The 19,417-nt window shown below is 40.8% G+C and overlaps 1 protein-coding gene across 8 annotated transcripts in view; it reads left to right on the top strand.

The window, feature by feature from the left end:
• The window catches only part of erc2 (ELKS/RAB6-interacting/CAST family member 2), a 35,735-nt gene that overhangs the window by 4,061 nt on the left and 12,257 nt on the right, over positions 1-19,417 (top strand). For 7 of the 8 annotated variants that reach the window (XM_031287484.2, XM_036002027.1, XM_031287482.2 and 4 more), the window contains exons 2-11: positions 1,097-1,906; positions 10,013-10,036; positions 11,789-12,223; positions 12,562-12,636; positions 15,108-15,263; positions 16,219-16,386; positions 16,591-16,758; positions 17,796-17,933; positions 18,852-18,992; positions 19,188-19,328. In XM_031287484.2, coding sequence (XP_031143344.1) covers positions 1,232-1,906; positions 10,013-10,036; positions 11,789-12,223; positions 12,562-12,636; positions 15,108-15,263; positions 16,219-16,386; positions 16,591-16,758; positions 17,796-17,933; positions 18,852-18,992; positions 19,188-19,328 — 2,121 coding nt within the window. In that variant the 5' untranslated portion in view covers positions 1,097-1,231. The remainder of the gene's footprint in view (positions 1-1,096; positions 1,907-10,012; positions 10,037-11,788; positions 12,224-12,561; positions 12,637-15,107; positions 15,264-16,218; positions 16,387-16,590; positions 16,759-17,795; positions 17,934-18,851; positions 18,993-19,187; positions 19,329-19,417) is intronic. The other variant, XM_036002026.1, reaches the window with a different exon arrangement.

The following is a 19,417-nucleotide window of genomic DNA, read 5'->3' as shown; positions in this document are numbered from 1 at the left end:
TTATGTTAGCTCTCTTTTCTTATTTATTTTTATTGCATTGAGTTGGGGACATTGTATTGGTTGTATTGTTTGGTGCAAAACAGTGGTGTATGTCTCTGTACTTGGGTGCTCTTTGTAGCTTTGGTTCGGTTTCTAACACGTATTACAGTAATAAACCCTGTATCCAAATCTTGTGATCACTGATCAATTAGGGAGCCAAAGAGACAAACATCACAATATGGAATAAATCATAATCACGATTATTCTGGCAATATTGAAATCACGATTATTTAACGTGATTATTCATTGACTTTTGGAAAGATGTTGCATTTATTGAAGTTAAAAACAGTGAAACAGTTAAAACAAATCAACAGTGAAAACACCCTGAACTGTGAAATGTTCCTTCATACTTTATTACATTCAGAACGTAAGACAAAATAAGAGTTTACTTGCAAAACCTAATGTGCAAAAAAAATTTAGGAGCCAAAATCATAATCACGATTTAAAGTTTGATTAATTGCACAGCTCTTACTCACATAAACCGCTAATTTGGACTTTATGGTATTACTGGATAAATAGAATCTTTAGAAACTTAGAACCACTAAAATAAACATTTTGGTTAACATCTCATTTTGTCATTATTTCATAGGTGTCATTATTTGCTCTGATATAGATGATATCAGAACAGACAAATGTGATATAAGATATAATATTGTATTCTGTGTTTTAATTAGTTTATTATTATAAAGCATATACATAGCTGATGTAGGCATACTGTGTTGTTGTAAATCACAAAGTTTTTCCTGACTGTAAAGTATTAATGGGATGTAGATAAATGTTGGCCAGTGGGAAATCCAGGATGATGTTGGGAACTTCCTGTGGGCCATTGGAAATAGGAGCCAAATAAAATGTGGCAGTTTGCTGCTGATGTGGACTGATCCAGTTGTAGAGCTAACATAACTATTTATTTCTATAACTGTATCATCTTGCAGGACAAATCTGTTTGTTTTACCCTGTAATACCTTGTGGATTTATTTAAAGTGTCTGTGGTATGTCTGTGCCTTTCATCTGACACGTTGTGAGTCATCTAACAGGTGCTTCTCTCCTGTTTCCTCAGATCTGATTTTGATGTGCTCCACCCATTAGGGCATGAAATAAGTCACCCATGTGCGGTACAAAGGGTCAGAGCAGTCTCATTTCAGCACGCTCCCGTTAAGGACCCTCTGGTGGCTACGCCGCTGATTCACAGGACATGTACGGCAGTGCCAGAGCTGTAGGCCATATAGAGAGCAGCCCCGCACGGTCCCCGCGCCTGCCAAGGTCCCCCAGACTGGGCCATCGGAGGGCCAACAGCGGGGGCGGGGGTGGTGCGGGGGGGAAGACGCTCTCCATGGAGAACATCCAGTCACTCAACGCTGCCTATGCTACTTCCGGACCCATGTACCTGAGTGACCACGAAGGCGTGGGCTCCACTGCCACCTACCCAAAAAGCACTATGACTCTGGGTCGCGCCACCAACCGGGCCATGTATGGGGGCCGCGTCACAGCCATGGGCAGCAGTCCCAATATTGCTTCAGTGGGGCTGCCCCATGGTGACCTTCTGTCTTACAGTGATCTGGGCTCCCTCTCCATGCTGCACCACCACCACCACCACCAGGGTGTGCCCTCCGCACTGCTGAGGCAGGCAGTGCGGGGCAGTGGGGGGGAGCTGCTGGAGATGCAGGTCCAGCTCAGGGATATGCAGAGGGAGAATGAGCTGCTGCGCCGGGAGCTTGACTTGAAGGACAGCAAGTTGGGATCTTCCACAAACAGCATCAAGAGCTTCTGGAGTCCTGAGCTGAAAAAGGAGAGGATAATGAGGAAAGAAGAGGCAGCTCGCACATCAATCCTTAAAGAGCAGATGAGAGTCACTCATGAGGAGAATCAGGTGAGACAAGCCCGTTCAGCTGTCATAATCCAGTCATTACTGCAGTGAATTTCACTTTGCTAGTTTGCTGTCTTTCCATTGTCTTCTTTGATCTGTGTGTCTCTGCTTTCACCATTCCCTTATCTGCAATAGACCACTGCCATGCTCAGTCCAAGAGTTCAATAGAGTTATTGCAGTCAGTCATGTTTTTCAGTACTTGTGGAAACCTTTCTGGAAAGAGTTCTTTGCACACATAAATATTTCACACGCACTCTCCTCCCATAGTGCTCCAGTACAGAATCAATGTCAGAGAGATGACTTGAGCCACAGGAAATACGGCTGATGATGAAAACCTGCTCTCATTCAGTTGTTTAATGATTATGTGAAAAGCACAATGACACTACAACAACAGGTGAATTGTAACTTCTGTATGCAATAAAAAATACATTAATTTTAGTTTATTTTCAAAGGTTATTATCCGAGTGTAAAATGTCAAAAGGTTTTTTGCTTCAATGTGGGGGTGTAGTCATGGCCCAATTAAATCAGTTACTGACAAGTGTAGGCACAAGTTCCAGAGACAAATGTCAAGGATACTTCTTACTCTCCATATCATCCCATTTCCATGATCTTTTATTTACTTACTCTGACTTTGATCATCCCTCACTGTCTACCTCTGTTTATCTGGCCTTAGCTGTCTTCCAATAAACTACAGTCTGTTTTTTGCTCACCAAATGTAGACAATCTTCAATTTGCAGCTCTTATTTTGAATATTATTATTAGATTATATATAATATTAAATATTTATAATAATGTAGATATAAAAACAGCCAATCATCACTTACTGCTTTCACATTCAATATGGTAACATATCAATGTTCAAAGATATAGCGTGTCACACTGAGGTAGATTGTGTAATATGTCAGCGTACTGCTGGACTGGCTAGATTGAGCTCTACAGCGTTTTGCTTTTTGAAGCAGTTCTGTGGAATGATGCAGCTGATTCTGCAATGCCTTGTGCAACGTAAAGGCTAAGTTTTGCCAGCTGGTTGTGGTCTTTGTGCCAGTCTGTCTGCATTTCTGTCTGTCTGGTTGAATGATGCTGTCAGACACTGAGCAGCCAGTAGGCCACTCATTACTCAACACTGTCACTCCACCCTTCAAGGTCACAGCAGACCGTTAGTGTGACCCTTTGTGAGACCTGTCTGTCCTTGTGCATGTCTCCTTCTCTGCATTTGTCTGGATACACATTGTATTTTGTTTTGTATTCGTTTGTGGCTTACCTGATTTGACTGGAGATTAAAGAGGCTGCAGTTGGCCAGCTTACTCCTGAAGCAATGCCATGCTGCTAAAAGGAAAGGATGTTGAGCTCTCTGCCTCACAGTTTCACCTGCTAGTGATCCCTAGAGGGGAGCCAGAGGTCCTTTGATTCTTTTATATCTTTATGATTCGTGAAAAATGTATGTGGACAGTGTTTGGGAGGAGAATATGCCTGTTCAAGCTAAACCAGCACTGTCACTGACAAGGCCCAAGCCATTTATCATTTTACTTATTCCTTATGTTCAGTGCGATTAAATACTCAACGTGAATCCTTGTATGTATTTTTAGCTTGGCTTCATACACTGTAGGAGCTGAATGTGTCCGGCAGATTATAAAAGCCGTATAGTGTGGGCTTTCATGCCTTTGTGCTCGATACAAAGAGAAGACTCTTTTTTTAAATCCTCAGCCTTGTCCATCAGTGTTCGCTCTGACTCTACACTGAATGATATTTATATCCCTACTGGTTGGGTTCATTAATGAAGTATGTCGTCTAATAAAAGGCAGATGTGCCTTATTACTATAATTGGTCTTTTCTATCTTGAATTCTGGGCTGTGAGGCATCCTTACGTAAGTGTATACTTACGGTGGGGTGGTTTGAAAGACTGACTGAGGAGCAAATTGCCTCATTAATAATAGAGTAATTTCAGGCCAATCATTACATTTGTCTTGTATCACCCTTAACAATTGCATACAGGTGCCCTAGGCCTCTGTTAGCTTGAGCAAATGCTGTGCATTATTTATTTTGTGAAAAATAAGATCTGGGAATATGTGCTTCTTTTCACCACATCTTAGGAAAAGAGGAAAACCATTCAGGCATTAGTTTGTCCTTGATTTGTTTTGTAAAGCACAGACTCAACTGTGAGTGAAATACCAACCGTTGCCTGCAGAGCTTGATTCAAGACAGTAGATGGTCATGACTACAGGCGATGATTAGCCCAGGACTGTTTTGTGAGGCGCATTTTTAATCTACCATGCAACTGGCTCAGGCTGTTGTAACGTTGATCCATTTGAATTTAATTCAGCAGAATGTTTTGTCGTGCTGAAGCTTGACAAGAGCTGCTGGAGGCAAATGTGTGAGCTAGAGTGGACCATATCTGGTCGTGGCTGAGCAGCAGTCATGACCACTGCTGCTCAGCCACCCAGTCAGCCTTCATCCACGCAATCCCCAAAATGGAGGCTGAGCCTCCCATATCACACAACTCTGTGCATGGATACTTTGCCTCAGACATGACATGGTTTTTAAAATTCTTTTTATTGTTACATGTCACCGTGTCTCAGTAAATTGTAAGGGTTTGGGTCTATTTGGTGCATATTGTGACTAAATGTGGATGCATGTGCTAGTGATAGACCGATCATCGGCCCTGGCTGATTATTGGCCAGTTTTTGGCAGTTTGAAGATTATCTGTATCAGCGTTTTATTTGCCTGATAACCGATAAAGTTAATTTATTAAAAAGTGCGCTACTTTGGCTCCTCCACAGCTCTGTCTGTCCCTCTGCTTCGGTTTCATTCATCACTGAGTCTGACTTAATGTCCCGCCCACAACATTATCTGACTGTGTATTATGTTGAAAGTTTCTCATTTATTAAATAATTGCTTAAAGCATTTAAACAAAATGTTGTGTTGGAGTTTGTAACATTCCAAAATCTTAATTTTGACTTAAAGATTTTCATTTTCACTGTAAATGCATATCGGTAATCGGTTTCATTAACTAATATTAATAATTGGTATCGGCCCTGAAAAAACCCCCAGTATCGGTCGATCCCTAGCATGTGCACATACATTACTTGTGTATGTGTGTGCCATACAGTCTGTGGTTTGGATAGGGATGTTTGCATTTGTAGAGGTTTCTTCCCTTTGTGCCAGCTGGTAATGTGTGTGCAGAGGATTCGTCATCACCGCCAGTCTGTATTTTGTGTGGGAGAGATACTGTATAGTCACAATTATCATTTGGACATATCATTTATATTCACTGTGATGCAGCAGGTGTGCACCCCACACATTATGTTGAGTTCCTATTTAGCTCTGCTCAGTTGGTGGTAAACAATTTTTGCAGCAGTCACATATACATGATGAGCAAAGAAATTGACGTTTTTGGCGATGTCATGACATGGTGAGCGCAAGTGGACACAGGAAGTATTATGTGAAAAGTCAAAAGAGCTCATGGATACTTCCTCTAGCAACCTCATTAAGATATGAGTGGAGAATGGAAGAACAAAGCAAAGGGAATACGACGTGTTACAGTCTGCTGGTGTCTTTTTTTCCAGAACAACACAGTTTTAGATTAAATCAGAGCAGTGCAAAAATGTCCATCGTACTGTAACATGTAAAGTGAGAATCCAATAATAAAGATATATTCTTCTTTAAACCAGGAAAGAAGAATTGGACAACACATGAATTCCACTTTTTTGCACTGAAATTGTACTGCTTTTAAGAAATGGCTGTGGCTCAGGAGGTAGTCCACTCAGCCCCATCCATTAATTGCAGGGTTGGCAGTTTGATCCCCTGTTCCTGTCCTGCTCCTCATGTTCACATGTCGATGTGTCAAAGAACGTTTTCGCTGCTCTCTGACATGTTATAGGCAAAAATAATTAATTAATTAGTCAAGAGGGAGGGGGGGGGGGGGGTTCAAACAGATAGATTGGTAGATTCGGTGCAATTCAGGGGTGAAGTTGCAACATTGTTGCATTTTTCATTTGGTTTGGTTAGCATTCACACTGCACTTTGTCAAGCATCAAACATTGTGAACAAATGTCACACGCTGGAAACGGAGTTCGCATGAGCTTTTACACCACCCCAAACAAATCTGTTAAAACAGACCATGCAGCTCAGATGTGAAAGCACCCTAAGATTTATAACAAGTAGACAAGATATGCAGGGATGATGGAGTGAAAGAAATGATGGAGATAGATAGATAGATAGATAGATAGATAGATAGATAGATAGATAGATAGATAGATAGATAGATAGATAGATAGATAGATAGGTACCATACTCAGACAATACAATAAATAATAAAGAAATTGACACCACCGTACAAAACATGATTCTAAAAGACCAGATTGTTAAAAAGAAAGGCAATGCCTATTATGTAAATGTGTGTGTGTTTGTGTGTATGTGTATGTCTGCATGGGGAGTGTAAGCACAACATATCACATTTTTCCAGGCAGAACTAGACAAGGAAAAGTGTTATAGTATACATAGAAAAGAGTATACTTGTTACTGATGGCTAATGTGTATCTGTGTATTCTGTATGTTGGCTGATGTTTGCAGTATTAAACTCCACATAAATGTATTTAGCAACTCATTAAGGATCATTGTCCTTGTTCCTCTGCTCCGCATGGTCTGGAGCACTAAGTGACTTTCCCACTTTGGGATGCCCACTGTGATGTGATTTCATGGACTTAAATAGGAAATTATAATGCTTGAACCAAAGGGTGTTTACCCCAAACATTATTTTGAATCAACCCTTACATAAGAATGGTTTTGTAATTTGAAAGGCGTTATTTTGTTGACATTGCTGTTGATGAAAGTCAGCCTTTATATCTATTTGAATGGTTTATTGATTGCCTTCACTGTTAGGCTGTCTGTCTGGTTCTCATGCAAAATCACTGTGGAATTATACAGCTTCACTTCACATCATTATCTAGAGGCTGTGTATCATTGAGTATTTTGCAACAGTGTGAAGTGAAAGATGTAATACATAGTATTAAATCACAAACTGTGATTCATAGAACATAGGCCATTTTGAGCTTATTGCCACCCATGACTATTGTGATTGGTTTAAAAAAATGCCAATAAACCAGAGCACGTTTTTCTCCCATCGCAGAATGCTGTGTGAAGTAGCCAGACCCTCCTCCGCTCCGGAGCGTGTGGATGGTCTGGCAAAGCGAGACTAGCCAGAGCCTAACAGATGTATGGCTGTGGGTGTAATTGTATATTGTCAGCCATCACGACATACAACACAGAGAGCCTGCTCTGACTCAGCGCTTTGGAGCTGTCCATGTGTCAGATACAAACACCCACTCTCTCTTAACACACACACACACACACACACACACACACACACACACACACACACACACAGTATACAGCACATATAGCTGTTCGTGCCTATGCCACCTGGTAAAAGACTTGAATGTCTCCAGCTGAGTATCAATCTACAGTATGTACAGAGTAGCCTAGGGATGTCGTGTGGTTGGTTAGTCCACCACTTTGGTCCAGACTAAAATATCTCAACAACTACTAGATGAATTGCAAGGACATTTAGTCAAGATATTCTTGGTCCCCAGAGGATGAAGTCTACTGACTTTGGGGATCCCTTGACTTTCCCTCTAGCACTGCCATAGGTTGAAATTTTGTTTTTTAGTGAGATATTTGATGCTATTGGATGGATTGCAATAAATGGATTGCTATCTTCTGGGGCATTCACAGTACCCAGAGGATTCCCTGTGACTTTGGTCACGATCCCCTGACTTTTCCTCTTGCAGGTCAACATTTTCACTTATTCTATGAAATACAGTACATTATTCCAACATATCTGTGATAGATTGCCACAGCATTTTGTTAAGACATTGACGGTGCTAGGACGATGTCTCCTAATGACTTCGGTGGTCCCCAGACTTTTCCTCTAGCTCCACCATGAGATTGACATTTATGGTTTTAAGAGACAACAACTATTGGAAGGATTCTCATGTAATTTGTTATATACATTCATGTTCCCCTCAGGATCAATTGTAGTAACTAGATGATTTGATTTTTGCCGCTATAATATCTGTAGATACTCGCCAATTTACAGTTTTACCCACGTGAGGTTTTGGCATTTTGAGAGAGCTCTTGGAAGGATTTTGTGTTTCTGCACAAAAGGATTTATGACGGCCTGTTACCCCTGGCTGCCCCAGGTGTCAGTTAGAGAGGGAAGCACTATAGCTCAACATCTCCCCTCGACTCTGTGAAACCTCTGGAAGCTCATTTTCCAGATATGCAAGTGAAAGAGAAGCCTTCTCTTGAGGCAGGATGACCACAACGACAATATCCGCTGAGTCATGACTGACTCACAGGATCCAGTACAGCTCTGCTAGATGTCGGGGGAACTGCAATACAGTCATTTTAACCCACAGTGCAATTATGCAAATGGATCACTGGGCTGCCTCCTGCATGTTTAGTTCCAAGATTATTGATCAGGGCAGAGAGAGGGAGTACTGATGAGACAGGGAGAGGGAGCAGTGTCAGGTGAGATTAGAGAGAGACGTTATAAGGAGAGAGAAAAAGGTTTTAATTTAACAGTCTGAATATTGCCTCATATTAAATAGATTTAGTTAGCAGGTTAGCAGCATGTCAATATTTGCATGGACTTAATCTCTATTTTATATGATTGTTGGATTTTCTGTTTTATTTGCTTTGTATTTTTATGCTTGTGTAAAGCATTTTGAATTGCATTTGTGTCTGCATTGTGCTATATAAATAAATTGCCTTGCCTTACGTGGTCATAACTCATTAAGAAACCAGTCAATTCTCATTTTGATTTTGGTAAAATCTGATTACAGTAACATTGGATGTATTTATTTATGGTTAAGAAGAGGTATTTTAAGCATTTTCTTTAGTAGCACATTCTAATGTATTTATTTCTTATTCCACGTGTATGAGGAAGATAACTGTTGTATTAAAACATGCTTGTCAGTAAAAAATAAATATTTAGTTTTAAGGGTTGGACAGTCTACAGATCTGTTCCATTATAAATGATATTGATATTGGTATGATGTGTTAGAGGTTTCTCTTGCCGGACCAAATGGCACTGACTCACAAGGGAGTGTGACCGAAACTGTTGAAGATGGCAGCAGTCAACAGAAATCATTTTCAGCTGCTTCTGCTAACACAAACACTGCCCCCAGATGGTTGGAAGAGCACATGCTGACAGTATCCTGTCTGTTCTGTAATGAGGAAGTGAGCCAACAAGATATGTTAGAGCAATGAAAAACAGATTTAGTTTTGTACTTTGGTATTTGTCCTTTAATTATGTTTTTAAGATTAATGTACAGCTTTTTCTATCCTGCTGTGTTAATAGTGTCAATAAATCAGGGCAGCAACTAATGACTATTTTAATCATGGATTAATCTGCCAATTGTTTTCTGGATTAATTATTTGTTCTGTTATCGTCAGAAAATTGCTATCATAATTTTCCAAAGCCCACAGTGACATCTTTAAATGTCTTGTTTTTGTCAGATCAACAATCCAAAACCAAAATATATTTCAGTTTTTTTTCCTTTAAAAAATATATTATTCATTTAGTGGCCAATTACTTTACTTTTGATCAACTCATCGATTGATTAATGTTTCAGCTCCTCAATAAATTAATTTAAACACTAATACCTCATCATTATCTTGTCACTACTGCACTACTATTGACGGCATTACTACCATGAATATTTGAACATGTGTTATGTGAAGGTTTTTTATGACAGATAAAACCCAACCAAACTATTAAAATGCTTCTACTAATAATCAATAACAATATTAGATCCATCTAATACATCAAAGATATGTAAATGTAAGATCATACTGGTTGATTGGTCTTCATCTCTTTCCAGAAAGGTAATTTCAACAAGTAATATTTTTTCTGCAGGTACTTTGTGAATATTATGTTCTGACCGAGGGCTGAAGGCTGATAAAAAAGACAGCTGGACAGACTGCTGGATATCTCATTTTCAATCTCTGGCTGGTTTGTGTTGATCATCCATTTCGGTTGCATCATGCTCTGACGCTCTGTTTTTACCATACGTTTGTTTTTCTGTTCATTCTGCCCATGCTCTGCAGCTGCTGGATGCCAGGAGAACCAAGGTTTGTCCCTATGTTTGCACCACGTGTTGAGTGCACAACATAGAGTCACCTTCAGTGTGGCGTGTATTTTCAGACACCTGGCAATCCCTTTGCACCATTACAACCTCCTCTCCTGTGAACCTCCGAAAGGAAGGGAATTATTTCCGGCAGTTCACCCTGTCTCCTTTCCCTGTGGACCCTCATATTTTCCTCTATAAACACTGAAGCTATAAAAGAGTGATTAGTTTGTTCAGTTGTGTCAATTCAAACGTGTCTGGTGCTCCATCCCCTTATAGTACCACAAACCGTACAGCCCCAGACTGCCTGTGAAGTGGATTTGATTACAGTGTAAGAATCTGTGTCCTCTCCTCTAAATCCTGATTGGGCCATTTTCTGGACATTTGATTGATTTCTCTCTGGAGATATCTGCTGGAAGAAAATGTCAACAGGCAGGATCAAGCCTGAGTCAATCTGTGACAGAAACCCGGCCCGAACATTGTTTCCCTAAACTCCAAACCAACACCCCTGCATATAAAGAAATATAACAGGCTTAATAGAGAATGGTTTTATTCATTTTTTTATTCTGGACACACAAATTCACAAACAAGCATGCGTTTATTCAACACATTAATGTGCCGTCTCTGTATGGATACTGTAGGTTCTTTCATAATAATGAAAATAATAATAATCATACTCATACAGTCTTTTTCTACATGATGCTCAATTAGCTCACAGACCCGTTTTCATTACGTGTTGCCACCTGGAGGTGTGAAACACACATTTGTATTCAGGCCTCTCAGGCTGACTGTTAGAGAGCAAAGACCTCTGCTGCACTGCAGGGAAGCATCAGGGTGGTCTTCCGCACGTTAACAATAGGGCTTGGTTTAAAAAATCGATTTTACGATTTAAATCGATTTTCATTTGACTGATCCAAAATCGATTCATAAAATCCAAGAATTGATCTCTGTATCATATGAAACTAGAAGACCTAAGGAATCCATTGGTACCAAATATGCCATGCTAGCTTGGAAAGGGGGTTAAATAACCCTCCAAAGTAAGGCTACATTTTGGGGAGGGAAAAACTGGCATGGCCATTTCAAAGTGGTCCCTCTGTCACCTCAAGATATCTGAATGAAATACACACTGACTGTAGAGTCTGTAGGGCTATACTTTACTGTGTTTTCATGTTAAATAAGAACATTAATGTAACTGCTCTGGGGGTTATTAATGTAAACATTGATACTTTTAGGAATGCAGCAGGTTAGAGGCAACCTTGTACAATTGTAGAATCTCTTTCATATCCAAGCTAAATTTGTATTGTAACTAAAATGTTACTAACCTAAATGATATCAAATTAAAAATAAAATTGAATCAGGAATAAAATCAAATCGGAACCATGTGAATCGGAATCGATTCGGAAAACCATTGACGATACTCAGCCCTAATTAACAGTTAGTAAACATCCCTCGTTAATTCTGCTCACATGTCTAAAAACAGAGCAGCTTACACTAATAAATGAATAGGTGTGACAGCTGTGATTTATTTCAAGTCTTAGTATATTTAAAAAAGTAAATTTGATTCTTGTTCCAGAATAAAGAAAAAAAACTCATTCCTCTCTCATACTTTTCTTCAAATAAGCCTTTTGACAATATCATTTGTTTACAAGAAGTGTGTTTACATGTGGTTTCCCTAATGTGGAGTGTTGTCATGAAAAACTTTGCATTGTGTTTATTCCTAAAATTAATTTCAGTAATTGTTGAGTCTCTCTTTCAGCATCTCCAGATGACCATCCAGGCTCTGCAAGATGAGCTGCGAACACAGCGAGACCTAAACCACCTGCTGCAGCAGGAGGGTGGCAACCGCTCCGCTTCGGACCACTTCACCACTATCGAGCTGACGGAGGAGAACTTCCGTCGGCTGCAGGCCGAACACGACAGGCAGGCCAAGGAGCTCTTCTTGCTGAGAAAGACCCTTGAGGAGATGGAGCTGAGGATCGAGACCCAGAAACAGACACTCGGCGCCAGGGATGAGTCCATTAAGAAGCTGCTGGAAATGCTGCAGAGTAAAGGGCTGCCCCCGGGGCCGGGCAGGGTGTCTGAGGAGGAGGAGCAGGAGAGAGCCAGGCGCATTGCTGAGGCAGAGGCCCAGCTTGGACACCTGGAAGTCATTCTGGATCAAAAGGAGAAGGAGAACATCCATCTGCGAGAGGTACTCTATGACAAGGGTTGTGTTGATAAAAATATATGGGATTTACTGTACAACACTGAAAATGTAGTTTTTTTTTAGTTTGTCGTCACTAGAGGGCAGTGCTGAGTCTCTCATAATATGCTCTGTTCTGTGGCTCATATTGTATCATATCGATTATGTAATGTATGAACAGAAAACTGCAGAGCCCATCAGTTGCATTGAACATTTTACATGTGTTAAATGCATTTTGTGTGGGGGGTTTTCCCCAGTCTATTTTAGTCATACACTCCTGCTTTCAGAAGAGATTACATGAGATTCTGCTGTACAGGTGCCACATAATGTTCTATCTTTTCTCAAAGGAACTGCACAGAAGAAATCAGCTTCATCAGGATCCAAGCAAAACCAAGGCCCTGCAGACCATCATAGAAATGAAAGTAAGAACCTGACTTACAATATACTACAGCAGCAGTCACCATTAGAAAAGTATTCTTTAAATAATTTGTCTTCAAAATAACACTTCATGGAGTAATTCATATGTATTTAATTAGTTTTATCCAGCTACCATTTTTGATAGGAAGGTTCCTCTAACTGTATGCAAACAAACAAGCTAATCATGGACAATCTGTCTAAAACTAGATGTTAAAAGACAGATGTGTTTTTATGTGTTTGTGTCACTGACACTAACAGGCCTTGTATTATGTATACAGTTGCATGTCTAAACCGAGGCCCTGGTGTGTGTTCTACTGTTCTGAATCTATTGTTGTTATTGTGATGATCATCAGCTGAGTCAATAGTAAACACACTGACACATCTCTCTATCTCTCACTCACACACAGACACACTGCTCACAAAGCAGTTGTGTAAACATCAACAACAATCAATATTACTGTTCAACATCACAGCTGTTGTGGCTCGCTGAAGAGGTGCAGCAGCCAGTCATGCCAAGCTGCATCACTCTTGTTTAATGAGTAGCAATGGCATATTTAATTTTAATAGTTAACGCTTTAACATCACAGACTTTGAACCATCATTTAAGCTTAATTTTGTGCAGATGAGCTGATGAGTGGTTAAAACTGCAGAGCTTTGTTTTAAATTTTCACTCAAGAGGTTTTGAAGACTTCTAATGTGTATTAAATGATGCACAAGATATTTAAAATTTGTTGTGCAAGTCTTAAAATGGCATCTTGGATTTGAATAATTCACTCAAAATATAACAGTGGAACAATGAGCGAAAGAATATGTATGTATGTCATTTTTTATGTAACTTTAAAGCTTCAGGGGAAATTTAAGGGCCATTTAAATATTGGGACAAACATTCATATTACATTGAAAATATTTAAGAAGATAAGACTGCAGTTTTAGAGACCCCACCCATCACCATCAAGTGTGGTTGCCTTTAGCCTTCAGCTAAGGAAATTACATTTTACATCCATATTACATTTTTTTAAACCGATGCAGCTGCAACATGCAAATATGTACCATACAAATATAATATTCAGATCAATACTTGTTGTGCTGCTGAATTGTACAACAAGTGTTGTATGGCCATACACTTTGCCAGCCTCACTGCAGAGGCCTGACATCACTTCCTCAAAATAAATCATGACATCATCGCTGAGCTGACACAGCCCCTTTCACTCGGCTGGATCTGCACTGTGCAGGCCACAGCCTTCCATCTGTGCTCTGGGATCCTGTTGATTTGCATACAGAGCGAGGGAAGACCCGCCTCCGTCTCCTGTGCTGTGCAGGAAGACCCTGCATCTCTCCCCTCTCCTCTCTCCCTCTGCTGTGTTGATGCTGATGCTGAAGCACGAATAATCCTCCCTCTCCGACTCCCCTACATCCCTCCCGCCCTCTCCTCCTCACTCACCAGAGACCGTGCACAGTATATAGCCTGCCTGCTGCTACCATGGAAACAGGTGTGGTTGTTTATGACAGCGAGAAGCCAGTATGCAGGGAGATAGATAGAAAGATATACACACAGAGGCAAGGAATAAGAAATTAAGAGCAAGATTTACTGACCAGGTCGATGTACCAGTGATTACATACGGATGGAATAAAATCTCCCTCCTTTGAAGGTACGGTGTCTTGTATCTATTGCAGCGATGTTAGTTCATTTATGTTCGCCTCGTAACACGGAGAGGTGATATGCAGCGGCAGGGCGAAGTGCATGTACATGTGCAGTGCTCATGCATTAACCCCTCAGATCCTTTCTTCGTGGATAGTCTGTCATTCGTCATTACGATATATTTCCCATGTTTCTCTGCAGCGGGCTGTGACTGACCCTGCTAACGGCCACAAGTTCATAAGTTCAGAGCCACTAGGAGGAAAGAAGGAGACACAAAAAGAGAGAAGGACAGGAAGAAACAAGGTTGCGCGATGCTCTGTTGGAGAGGGAGATGGACCATGGCTAATGTTAAAGACGTTGTATTATTTATTTAAAAAGCTGTGAAGCTAAAGCTGCACTCCCAGTCGCAGTCCAGAGACTGGATTCTGCATTGATCTGCGAGCAACTACAGCAAACGCTACAGCTTGTAGGACTTTTCTTCCTGTCGCTCTGCACGTTTCTATCTGGTTCTGGCTGATCTCTCCGTGCTGGATGTGTGCTCAATATTTCCCAATGGTGATTAATCCTCTGAGCAGCTGCAAGGAGCTGGGTAGAAAGCTTCTGGTTTCACCGACAGATACTGCACTTGCTCTCAGCTACATGAAAGAGCTTCTGCCAGTCTCTCTCTATCTCGCCTTATCTCTTTCTCACTCCCACTGTTTTTAGTTTCTATATATTTTTTAGTTTTTCTGTCTGTTCTGGACTCTCATCTTTGGTTCAGGTTTATTTGCAGCATGCAACTTGTGGACATGCCAGTCTGGGTTTTGAGGTGTGTCTCCTCTGCATGTTTGTGTGCAGGACACCAAAATTGCCTCTCTGGAGCGCAACATTCGGGATCTGGAGGATGAGATCCAAATGCTGAAGGCGAACGGCTTACTGAACACAGAGGACAGAGAGGAGGAGATCAAACAGATGGAGGTCTATAAGAACCACTCTAAGTTTATGAAGAACAAGGTAGATACCGTCTGCACCATGCATGAAATATAGATCCTGTGAAAATATGGCTGAAAAAAACAAACACGATTGAGTCAGTTGGGGTACAGATAGACCACTGCAGAGAGGAGAATACTAAATGAAGCCGATGTGTCTCTTAATTTAGCTGCTTTAGCATTTAGTGTCATCAGCAAAGTGTCCTGTTGGCAACTATCGCTGGTTGTTTTTTTCAAGAGCTCAGTGTCAAGAATACCAAAAAGGCAAAATTAGCAAGTGCATCCTGTTGCATAATAAAATAATCAACTTTTCTTCCTTAATTACGTATAAAAGCTGGTTACTTTATTATTCTCCTGCCAACAGACAATTTTGATTTACATTCTGTTCAAAGAGTGAAGTCTACGCCTGCCCAGTCAGAGTAATAGATTTGGTTTTATAAAACCGACTTCACCTGCTTTAGTTTTCAGACCAGTCAGTGTTTCTATCAGTCAACGCTCCATGATTACATCATAACTTGTGTTTTAGTAGTAAGAGCTACACTGTCAAGACAGCAGCAGAGCTACCTGAAATCTGTGATCGTAGCAAGGTGTACAGCCGCTCTCTGGGGGTTGTATGGCTCTTCGGACTCTGTGTTTACATACCGCTACTCACATTAGTCGACGAGACGTAGACCAGCCACAGTTTTGTTATTCTATTTTTAGACCTCTTTTCATCAATCATGAATGGAGATGATGTATAATATATAATGAATGCAGGGGAGTCGGTCCAAATTAATTTTTAATGAAAGAATGCGTTGATGAAAATAGTGCAAAAGCAATACTGACTGGTAAAAAAGAGGTTTCCCACTCTTTGTCACACACACACACACACACACACACACACACATACACACACACACACACACACACAAACATGCACGTGTGCTGTGATGGTAAAACATTACATTGCTCGTGCAAATGGGTGTTTCACATGTCCGTAGATTGACCAGCTGAAGCAGGAGTTGTCAAAGAAGGAGTCAGAGCTGCTGGCTCTGCAGACAAAACTAGAGACCCTCAACAACCAGAACTCAGACTGCAAACAGCATATCGAGGTGCTCAAAGAGTCTCTCACTGCCAAGGAGCAACGTGCTGCCATCCTGCAAACAGAGGTAATACGGAAAAAAACCCTTAAGTTGTTTGTACACATACAGTAAATCAGTCTAACAATACACTGTCTCAAGAGCATTTTCATACTCTAACTGAGCAAATAATAGGCTTGCCCTGAGCCTCAATTACAGTCAAGTCCACATTATGTACAATTCTTTTATTTAAATAGACTCACTACAGTGTGTGTTTTTGGCGTTACGTGTCAGGTGGATGCTCTACGTCTGCGACTGGAGGAGAAAGAATCCTTCCTAAACAAGAAAACCAAACAGCTGCAGGACTTGACGGAAGAGAAGGGCACTCTCGCTGGAGAAATCAGGGACATGAAGGACATGCTGGAGGTCAAAGAAAGGAAGATCAATGTCCTGCAGAAGAAGGTGAGAATCAGAGTTGAAGAAAGCCTTCCCATTTAGGATGTAGAACGGGATGAAAGGAGTTTTAAAGTCAAAAGGTGGGAATACAAACTGAGGAAAATGTTAGAAAAATTGTCCAAACCATTTACTTAGCACAATTTGAGTTATTGTTGCAATATTTATTGGTTACACCAAACTATGGTGAGTAGGCGGAGGTCTATGTCGGTGTACTCCAGATGTAATTTGAAATTTAAAATGAGCGATGAGTGGAGCGAGTTGTTTTGTCAGACTCTTGTGTCCTGGACTAAACCAGTCACTCTGTGAAAATACAAAGCAGAGTGGTTACTCTCCATTAAGAGTGAGAGAGTGTATTTTGCTCTCAGGGGGAAAGTGTCCATAGAAAGACAAGCAAGAAGATATTTCTGCCTCACTGGCTCTAGAGAGTGTGTGTGTGTGTGTGTGTGTGTGTGTGTGTGTGTGTGTGTGTGTGTGTGTGTGTGCGCGCATGTGCTATAAATACTCACAGTGTTACTCCCTCTCTCACCCTGACCTGCTCACCCATTCCATTTGTTTTTTTTCTCTCATCTCTTGTTCTATCACACCTCCTCTCCCTGATCCATCCACTTTTATCTCTTGCCTTCATCTCTTGTGATTTCTAAATCTTTGTTTTCTCCTCATGTGATTATTTGGTTTTGTTTCTCTGTTGTGTCAATCATATAATACTGTATATTAGATAAGTGCACACATTCACATCTTAATGCACAATTCCTACTTTCTCACAGCTGGATTTTATATTCCGTTCTACTCTTTATTCTACTTGTTAAACTCTTCTTTAAAGTCTGCCAGTTTTGATGTTTTTCTTGAAATGGAAAATGCTTCGTTGTAAAGCGCCAGCACATTTCAAACTATGAACATGATGTTGTCTGTAGAGGGTATTTATCTTCAAAGACTTGTAATCTTCACGTCCAGCTCTTAAACCAACTGCTCTTGTACACATACTGCTCTGGATGTGGGATCATGCTTCTCTGCTTTTTTTCTCTCCACCGCCCTGCCTGTGTCAGATTGAGAACCTGCAGGAGCAGCTGCGGGACAAGGACAAGCAACTTGGGAACCTGAAGGACAGGGTTAAGTCTCTGCAGACCGACTCCAGTAACACAGACACTGCCCTGGCCACCCTGGAGGAGGCTCTGTCAGAGAAGGTATGGTAAAGCACTATAGCATTACAATGGATGCAATGAGTGTTCACGGTTGGGATGTGAACAGCCGCTGCATGACTAAATCATGTTTCCTCTTTGGTAGGTCATTTTAATGAGAGCATACAGTAGGTGTCTGTCCCACTCAAGGCCGGCGATAGCTAGGGGCAAAAGTGGGCTCAGCCCATCCAAACATGCGTCTTGTCCACCCAATCAAAAGTTAAGAAAATGTGTCCAGCCAATGGAAAAAATAGCACAGAAAATACCAGTACAGTTTCTAGCTTCTGATTGGGTGGGCAGCCTACAGCTCGCCTCCAAAGATGCCCTCTCCCCAGTGCTGATCCCCTCTTCTTGTGGTGTTTATGCACAAATACACAGAGCTTTGAAGCAGACCTGTCCCAAACGGGGCTCTGTGTTTATCAGATGGTCTGAAGGAGATACCATACAGTATCAGCAGAGCAATAACGTAATGCACAGTAGACTCTTAGGGCAGGTGGAATTTTTCTTGAAATATTGTTACTTTATTCCTTTCAAATTATGACTTCTTTTTTCACATGTTCTCAGACAACATAGATGGGATAAGTTAAATTTTAAATGTGCAGACACTTTTGAAAATGAGCATAAATCTTTCTGAAAAACATGAGCTACTAGATGAAAAAAAGATAAAAGTAATAATCCTTCACATTTACTCCTACTCGCAAAACTTTTTGTTCATGACATTTCTTACAACTTAAAGGTGCCACTTGATAGCTGCTCTTAAGCTTACTTATACACTTAAATTGCTTGATGAATGTGTCGTGTTGCTCACACTCAGCCAATAATTTCTATAAGCCTAAATTGTCTCTTTAACATTCCTAAGTTCTGTGTGTGTGTGTGTGTGTGTGTGTGTGTGTGTGTGTGTGTGTGTGTGTGTGTGTGTGTTAGGAGAGGATAATAGAGCGTTTAAAGGACCAAAGGGAAAGGGAAGACAGAGAACGTCTTGAAGAAGTGGAGTCCTATAAGAAGGACAACAAGGATCTGAAGGAGAAGGTCAACAGCCTGCAGATAGAATTAACAGAGAAAGAGGTCAGTGAGTCTGCATGGAGCAAGGAGATTTTTTGAAAGTGTGTATGGGTTGTGTCCATATGGCTGCATATTGTACACATGGTGTGCTTTTATATTTCTATATTTTCTCTTTCTTTCAGTAGGCCTTTATATGACTTTGTAAGACCTCCTGATTTGAACCTATGCTAACTGTCTGTACTGTCTGTCTACCTGCAGTCCAGTCTCATCGATTTAAAAGAACATGCTTCATCCCTGGCATCCTCTGGCCTCAAGAAGGATTCAAAGCTCAAGTCACTGGAGATCGCCATCGAGCAGAAAAAAGAGGAGTGTAGTAAGTTGGAGACGCAGTTGCAGAAGGTAGGTGTGTGTTTCACAGAGCAGAATTACTCATCAGGCAAATGTGTAGATTTGATTTTGAGTAACAGGTATTTATTAATTTTGAACCT

The sequence above is a fragment of the Sander lucioperca genome, chromosome 6 (assembly GCF_008315115.2).
Source record: "Sander lucioperca isolate FBNREF2018 chromosome 6, SLUC_FBN_1.2, whole genome shotgun sequence".
Classification (NCBI taxonomy): Eukaryota; Metazoa; Chordata; class Actinopteri; order Perciformes; family Percidae; genus Sander; species Sander lucioperca.
Note: the sequence above shows the minus strand (reverse complement) of the source record. Positions and strands in the feature narration are given on the sequence as shown.